The sequence below is a fragment of the Nannospalax galili genome, unplaced genomic scaffold, assembly GCF_000622305.1.
Source record: "Nannospalax galili isolate Female #2095 unplaced genomic scaffold, S.galili_v1.0 scaffold56, whole genome shotgun sequence".
Classification (NCBI taxonomy): domain Eukaryota; kingdom Metazoa; phylum Chordata; class Mammalia; order Rodentia; family Spalacidae; genus Nannospalax; species Nannospalax galili.
The window spans coordinates 2,231,480-2,239,988 of NW_008340065.1; the positions used below are offsets into that span (position 1 = coordinate 2,231,480).

The window sequence follows — 8,509 nt, forward strand, 5'->3', positions numbered from 1 at the left end:
GCTGCGGGTAAAGAGCACCCCGAGCCGCCGCCGCCCCCGCCCCCGCGTGCCCGTCCGCCCGCGTAGCCGCCGGCCTTTGTCTGCCGGGTGCGGGGAGGGGGCCGGGTCCTCCACGGCGGGGCCAGAGTCGGCCTCGCGGGTCCGGCGGCCGGGCGACGCGTCTGACAGTCTGGGTGGAGCTGGGGGAGGGGAGCATGGGCGTGGGAGAGCGGACGGGGCGGGGGCCGGTGCGGGTCCCAGGGCGCGGGCTCACGGGAGCTGCTAAATTTAGACTCCGAGAAGACTGTGGTCTGAGGTTGGTGCGAGCCGCCCGGGAGCCCTCCGGCTCCTGACGGATTCTTGGGGTTTACCTGTGCTCCATCGCGGCTGCCGGTCCTCGGCTGCAGCAGCCCCGACCCGGGGAAGCGGGGCACCGTGGAGCGGCCGCAGGACCAGCGTTCTTGTTGTCTTCTTGTTGGCAGATTCTCATCCCTGGGACTCAGGCGAATGTACTTTGCTCCGAGGGAACCGCACCAGAGCTGGAGGTGGGAGTGCACCCTCTTTTCTAAGGCTGGCGTTTCATCCATTTTTTTCTTGCTAAAGTCTGGTGTGCACTGGAAGCTGCTAACACCTGTGGGGGAGCAGACGAGGCGATGCACCGTTCCGAGGACTCTTGACAAAACTGCTTCCTCTTAAAATAGAATCCTGTGTAGGTCGGATCCTCAGTTTACCTTCCTTCTCATTCCGGTTTCCTTCCAGCTAATGATGATCAGACAGCTAGCTATCCAGATACATGACTGGTTTAGTTTCACATCTGGGTTTGAAAACGGAGGCAGTACTTAAAGTAAAGCGGCCCAGTGACCTTCCAAAAATATGCCTGTGGATGTTTTTGTTTTTGCCTCTTATAAAAACTCTAACCTCCGGTGCTGCTTGGGTCTGGAATGCCCTTTATTTATGTCCTTATTTATTTTCAGGAGTCCATGACCTCCCCAAGGCCTTTTTCTGGTGGGCATTTTGTCTTTTATTGTTGTTTTGCGGGAGGGGAAGGTATTTATTTTTTCTTTGATCCCTCAGGTGTGAAGTCTCCTGAGGTACCATCTGGTCAGTTCCCCATTAGGCCACTAGGAGGACTGTTAGAGACTGGACGCTGGCTGCCTCTTAAAATATGTAGTCTTGTAGCTGCATGTTTACTCTCTTTGCCTGGTAGCTTTAGTACTTGCCAAGGTGAACTGAATAGAGCCCGACTACAGTTATTTGTATTCCTTCAGATAGACTTCATTACCTTTACCAGCTTCAATTTCGGCTCTTAATGAGAAAGTGTAAATGAGATTCCATTTGTTTCTCTTTATACAATAGAGAAGTGTAGAAAACAATAGACAATCTGCACTTAATTCAGCTCTCAACTTTGTGATTCCATATATAGAAAAAGAGCTAAGTGTGATACTCATTCACGATTTGTATCAATAATGACTAGAAAAATAAGCCCGGTGTGCTAATACTCATCTCTAATTCCATTACTCAGGAGGCTGAGACCAGAGGATCACTTGAGTCCAGGGGTGCTGGGTCAGCCTGGGCAACATTGCAACACCATCTTCAAAAAAAGAGTAGGAGCCAGTGGGACACACTGATGGCTGAGGATTTAGGTCAGTTGGTACTGTGCCCAGCATGCACAAAGCCCACCCTAGTATGCACAAAGCTTTAAGTTCATTGCCCAGCACCATATAAAACTGGTCATAGGAGCACCTGCCTATAATCTCAGCACTTAGGAGACAGAGGCAGGAGTATCAGAAGTTTAAGGTCATCCTTGATACACATCTAGTTTAGGGCCAGTCTAAGATACTTGAGACCCTGTCTGCAAGAAGAATAAGAACAAAAGAAAAACAGAAAATATATACTATTGATATGAGACATCAGTTTACTGCTCTCTAATTAAAATTGGTTTCTTTGTACATATTAGGAGCTTTCTTTTTTTAATTGAAGGTCTGAAAAAGAACTATGTTTGATACGCAGATATGATAGAAGACTGCCTGAAAGCTGCCTCCTGTACCACTTCCTGTGGAGGCCTGTCTTTGCCATTTGTGGTTTCTTTCTTTTGGTAAGGGGAGGCAGGATCTGATTACAGGTTTGAGGTCCTTTCTAGCTCTATAGAGGAGTTTGTTGATATTAGCAGGAGGTGAGTCTTCATTAACTGGAGTGAGTGTACAGCACAGCTAGTAATAGTTTCTCACAGTTCTTCTCAAGGCAATAAACTCTGTGTTCCTATATGTGAGTGCAATTTAAGAAGACAGGAACTGAAAGGAAACTCTCCTTTATGTTTATTCATGATGGTGTTGTTTGTCTTGTATTGGGAATTGAACCCAGGGCTTGACACATGCTAGGCAAGTGGTCTGCCACTGAATCACACCCCCAGCCCTCCCCTCACCTGGGGATCACAGCTTCTGCTGCTAATCCATTTCAGATTCTCTTGCAATACGAGACAGGGCCATTCTTTCTGGTAAGGTAACTGGGAACCTCCAGGCTTAAGTAACTTCCTATATCAGGGGGGGCAGATGCACTGCTTGTATCTCTGCTGCTCTTCTTGTATAGGGAGCTTTTCTCTTTATTCCTCCCTGATCTTGCTATACAGGCAGGCTTGAAATGAAGCTGAAAATTATAAACTTTGACTACTTCTTCAGAGCATGTGAAGCCTTCTTTCAGGCCAGATTGGTGTTCCACAATGGGGCACTAGATTAGTTCTCCACAATGTGCATGTTGTCTGCACTTCTGGTGAGAGCCTTCAATACTGGAAGTTTGATTTTAGTGCCATCATCCATGGTGCGTGACTGTGTCTGCATCCCAGGGATGTGATACCATTGTTACTAGGCAACTTAACTTCAAAAAACATGTTAGAGGTGCAGATTGCTGGCCTTGCCTTCCAGTTGGGCATGTGATAGTTCAGCTGCTAGGGGTCTTTGGTTTCCTTTTGCTTGCTCTCACAGTCCATGGGAGTTATTCCTTAGCCCACATTACTTTGAAATTGAATTTGCATCTTTTCCTGTCCTGTCACCTTGACTGTAACCATTTAATAGCATTCTGATTCCAAAGATGGCTTTAGAATTCTCTTAAGTTCTCTAAAAGCAGTCCCCTCTTAAACTTCTTAGGACTTTAACAGTGGGTTAGAGATTTATTTGCTTTTTACATTTCATTCAGTTATTTATACCGGTGAGTTTTATATGCTCAAGAGGTATTTTTAAATGTCTTTAAATCTTTTAATATTGTATAGTTCTGGGGAAAATGATATGCTAACAATATCCTTTTGCTTTTTATTATTACAGGTTAGCAACTTATAAGGAGACAGTGACATATCCAGTGGTGAAACTGGGAAAGACCAGAGCTTTTGTATTAGGGAAACATGTCCCGTCGGAAACAGACAAATCCAAATAAAGTTCACTGTGAGTATTGAGCTTTGTCTTCCGGAACCTGGGTATGGCGAGGGTTGGAATGAAAGAGAAACCTGAATTTAGGGCAAAAGGCTTATACTAATTTGTGAAGAAGAAAGGGTTAAAGGTTTCAGATATATAGATTTGAAGTATGTGGTTAGTGAAGTGTTTTCTAACTTGTCTAAAGGGGTATGTTCACTTGATTCAGTCTTAACAACTACAGCAAGCTTATTCTGTGTAAATCCTTATTTACACAGGGCTGTAAAACAACATATAAAAGTATAATACAGCTGGGCGTGGTGGTGTATGCCTTTATTCCCAGCACTTGGGAGGCAGAGGCACAGAGGCAGGTGGATCTCTGTGAGTTCAAGGCCAGCCTGGTCTACATATCGAGTTCCAGGTCAGCTGGCGCTACAGGGAGACCCTGTCTCCAAAAAAAAAAAAAAAAAGACCAAAAAAAAAAAAAAAGTGTAATGCAGTCACACATACAACACACATACACAGACACAAGAACATAAAAATGCAAGGTGTAGTATATGCTGTGTACTCAAAAGGAAAGCTATAGCATGTGTGTGCCACAGAGGTTAAACCAGTTAAGAGCATTTCATTGACTGAGGTAGCAATGGAATGCTTGATGGAAGAGGTCCTAGACCATGAATTTAATCGGGGCTATAGAAGTCAAGGATAGATTGAGGAAAAAAAGTAAGAGAGAGGGAAAATGAGATAGGGGGTGCACATGATCTGTTCAGAGAACAGCAGACATTGTAGAAAGCAGAAGCTTAATTTGTCCAGAAGTCATAGGATGTGAGGTTAGAGATGTTTAACTTTGCATTATGGAGGCCTGAATTTCAGATCAAGAACAGATTTCATATTGTAGACTGAATTGAAATACCAGAGGTCTTCAAAAGGGGAGCGTGGAGTAGAATGCAGTCTTTTGGATCACATGATGGAGAAGCTAGAGACAGGAAGACCAGGCATAGACTATTGCTTTGTGTTGTTGCTCAGAAGTTTCATATATCTATTTTAGTCCAGCAATTAGAAGGCAGAGACCATTCGTATCGCTCTCCTTCTAGCACTGTTCATAGAGGGTGTTCAGAAGTGCCTTATTAAATCAAGTTGGGCACAACTCAGAAGGCTGAAGGAAGATCACAAGTTCATACACATAAAAAAGCATTTTAAAAATTAGAAAAAAGCCGGGTGTGGTAGCGCACACATTTAATCCCACCACTTGGAAGGCAGAGGCAGAGGGAGGTGGATCTCTGTGAGTTCAAGGCCAGCCTGGTCTACATAGTGAGTTCTAGGACAGCTGGGGCTACAGGGAGACCCTGTCTCAAAAAGACCAAAAAAAAAATTTTTTTATTTTTAAATTTTTTAATTATTTATTTTATGTGTATGAATGTATTGTCTGCATGTGTTTAAGTGTACTCGTGTCATGCAATGCCTGCAGAGGTCAGAAGAGGGTGTTGCATTCCCCTGGAACTGGAGTTACAGGACAGTTGTTAGTTGCCATGTGGGTGCTGAGACTCAAGCCCAGATCCTTTGTAAGAGTAGTCAATGCTCCTAACCATTGAGTCATCTCTCTAGCCCCCTAAAACTTTTCTTAATTGCTAGTATTTGTATGTACCACATTATACTTTAATTAATATGTATAACTTTTTTTTTTTTTTTGCCTTTTTGAGACAGTGTCATGTGTTCCAGTACCCACATGGCAGCTACGAACCATCCTTAACTCCACTTCCAGGAATCTGAAGCCCTCTTCTGACCTCCGCAGCATTGCACGACACGGGTGCACTCACATACATGCAGACAATACACTCATACACATAAAATAAAAATAATATTTTTTAAAGATTTTTATTTTATTATTTTTATATTTTGGGTATGAGTATATTGCCTGCATGTATGTAAGTGCACCCAGCTGTGTAATGTCCATGGAGGTCAAAGAGGATGTCGGATCCCCTGAAACTGGAGTTACACGGATGGTTGTTAGCCTCCATGTGGATGCTGGGAATCCTCTGCAAGAGCAGCCAGTGCTTTTAACTGCTGAGACCCATCCTTTAAGATTTTTGGGGGTAGGGGGTTCTTCTTGAGACAGGGTCTCCTTATAGCCCCAACTGGCCTGGAGCTCCCTATGTAGACCAGGCTGGCCTTGAACTCAGAGATCTGCCTGCCTCTGCCTACCGAGTGCTGGGATTAAAAGCATGCACCACCACACCTGGCAAGATTTTTAAAAAGTACATTTTACTGCTGGATGTGGTGGCATACATGCAGCCAGGGCTCTTAGCTGCTGAGCCATCTCTCCAGCCCCATCCTTTTAAGATTTTTAAAAAATCTATTTTGCTGCTGGGTGTGGTGGCACACACCTTTGATTCCAGCACTATGGAGACAGAGGCAGGCAGATCTCTGTGAGATTGAGGCCAGCATGGTCTCCATAGCTAGTTCCAGGCCAGTTAGGGCCACAGGGAGACCCTGTCTCAAAAAGGGGGAAAAAAAATGCTTTATGGAGATATTTAAATTGGAACAGCCTTGAAGAGTAATATTTAATTTAGCCCTTTTCCTAATCAGTAATAGAATAAAATAGCAGCTTTTCTTTCTAAACTACTAAGAAAAAAAATTATCCCATGTAGCCTAGCTGAGATTACCAGCGAGGGTCTTAGAGAGGTTAAGTCCATTGGACAGATTCCTCTCTGCTCTGTGAAGTTTTGACTATTTAGACAACAGTAGAAGACACAGCTAAGTTGTGTATACATGTTGATAAAGACTAAATTGAATTACTGGTTCATCTGAAAAGACTGATCTGCTTTTAGATATCTTTCTATGAACCCAGTGGCGACTCACTATTGTGAAAGGGAATTTTTTAGTTGTCCATTATAATACTAGGTAATTTCCTTACAAACCTAAAGAGCTGCTGATGAGAATTACCACTTCTGACTGATACTTATAATGCATGCTAGTATATGACTCCCTAGTGCCAGGTTTGCCAGTGGCCCTTGGGTCCCAAACATGAACCATCCTAGGAATCCAGTAACTATTACAGGGGCCGTAGCTTTGTAGTTTTCATTGAATCAATGTGCATGTTAAATATTTTACTCTTGCAGAAGAGAAGAGAAAGCATGCTTACAGTTCCCTTTTTGTCTTCTCTAGCAGTAATTTATATCGAATGTGTCACCTCAGAAATTGTGAACACAGTCTTAAAGCAACTTATTTTACCTTGCTTGCAGTCTGTGTAACTCACTCTCCACCTTCACTCCACCCACAGGCTGAGTCATAATTGCCACACTATCAGTCTCTGTAATCAGGCATGGTCACTTAAGCAGAATATCAAAACCATCATTTGTCATACTGTGGCCCTGAGAACACTATGTTGTATTGCCATTGTATCTATTGGTTCTATTGGTTTTATATAGTATGAAGGTAACACCAACACTAGGATCAGAGCCAGTATTCCCATACGGAGATAAGTACTTGTTAGAAGTCACTGGGAAAACCCTCTAACCTTGACTTTCTATCTCCATTGTAAAGCAGTTGAAAAGTATAAACTTTTGGGGATAGGGGTCATAGCTCAGGGTAGAGTGTGTGCTTAGCATGTACAAAGTCCTAGGTTTAATATCCAGACAGAGACTGAGACAGAGACAGAGAGACTAACGAAGAAAAAAAAAGGGCCCAGAAAAGATATTAGAGTTATACAGACCTGAATACTTGGCTCCCCGTAGTCCTTACTTCTTTTTTTAAGATTATGATTTTTTATTTTATTTTGTGTGTATGAGTGAGTGTATTGTCTGCATGTATACAAGTGTACCTGTGTTGTGTAATGCCCAAGGAAGTCAAAAGACTTCCTGTTTACTGGAGTTATAAATGGTTGTTAGCTGCCATGTGGGTGCTGGGAATCAAACCCAGGTCCTCTGCAAGAGTAGCTAGTGCTCCTAACCACTGAGCCATCTCTCCAGCTCCAAGATTTATTTTTATTATTTTAAACTGTGTTGTGGGAAGGTGTGTGGGTGTGGGTGTGGGTGTGGGTATGGTGCCTGGGAAGGAGTTACAGGTGGCTGTTAACAGCCAACATGGGTGCTGGGAACCAAATGTGGGTCCTCTGTAAAAACAGTGTGCACTCTTAACTGCTGAGCCCTCACTCTAGACCCTTTAGTTTTGTTATTGTTGATGTTTTGTTTTTTTGAGACAGGGTCTCCTTGTAGCCCCAACTGGCCTGGAATTCCCTATAGACCAGACTGGCCTTGAACTCAAAGAGATCTGCTTGCCTCTGCCTCCTGTGTGCTGGGATTAAAGGCATGTGCCACCTTGCCTGAATCCCCTTAGTTTTCTTAATAAAATACAGGTATTGGGGGACTAGAGAGAAGGCTCAGTGATTAAGAGCACTTGCTGCTCTTTCAGGGGACCCAGGGGACCTGTGTTCACTTCTTAGTACCCACGTGGCAGCTCACACCTGCCTACAGTTTATCCAATGACTTCTAGACTCCTTGGGTTCATGCTTGCAACGTGATACACATAATCTCAGGCTCACATAGATATACCTAAATTTAAAAAACAAATCTTTTAAAAAAGTATGTAGGCCATTTAAGTAGGTAGTAATACCCTGTAGAGGATTAAGATGAGGGGACCAAGGCCAGGCGTGGTGGTGTACACCTTTAATCCCAGCACTCTGGAGGCAGAGGCAGGTGGATCTCTGTGAGTTCAAGGTCAGCCTGGTCTACACAATGAGTTCTAGGCCAGCTGGGGCTACAGGGAGACCCGGTCTCAAAAAGACCGAAAAAAAAAAAAGATGAGGGGATCAAGAAGATGGATACCATCATTTGATGTGCAAGCCTGATGACTGGAGTTCAAAACCCAGAACCCACAGAGAAGTGGAAGGAGAGAACTGACTCCATAAAATTGAACTCAGGCCTCCACATGTGCACTGTGGCACATACATGTGCATGTGCACATGTACACACTCGCATACTAATAAATTTTAAGAGAATTAGGCTGGGCGTGGTGGCGCACACCTTTAATCCCAGCACTCGGGAGGCAGAAGCAGGCGGATCTCTGTGAGTTCAAGGCCAGCCTTGTCTACATGGTGAGTTCCAGGCCAGCTGGGGCTACAGGGAGACCCTGAC

At 44.0% G+C, this 8,509-nt stretch overlaps 1 protein-coding gene across 5 annotated transcripts in view; it reads left to right on the forward strand.

Moving 5' to 3' along the window:
• Znf821 (zinc finger protein 821) overlaps nucleotides 1–8,509 on the forward strand; it is an 18,722-nt gene that overhangs the window by 431 nt on the left and 9,782 nt on the right. For 2 of the 5 annotated variants that reach the window (XM_029564424.1, XM_008834946.3), the window contains exons 1-2: nucleotides 399–524; nucleotides 3,294–3,410. Coding sequence is in view for 4 of the 5 variants with exons in the window: in XM_008834946.3 (XP_008833168.1) it covers nucleotides 3,371–3,410 (40 nt within the window). In the remaining variant the exon portion in view is untranslated. Of the gene's footprint in view, nucleotides 1–314; nucleotides 689–1,501; nucleotides 1,623–3,293; nucleotides 3,411–8,509 lie in introns of those variants that run through there. The other 3 variants (XM_008834949.3, XM_029564423.1, XM_008834947.3) reach the window with 3 other exon arrangements.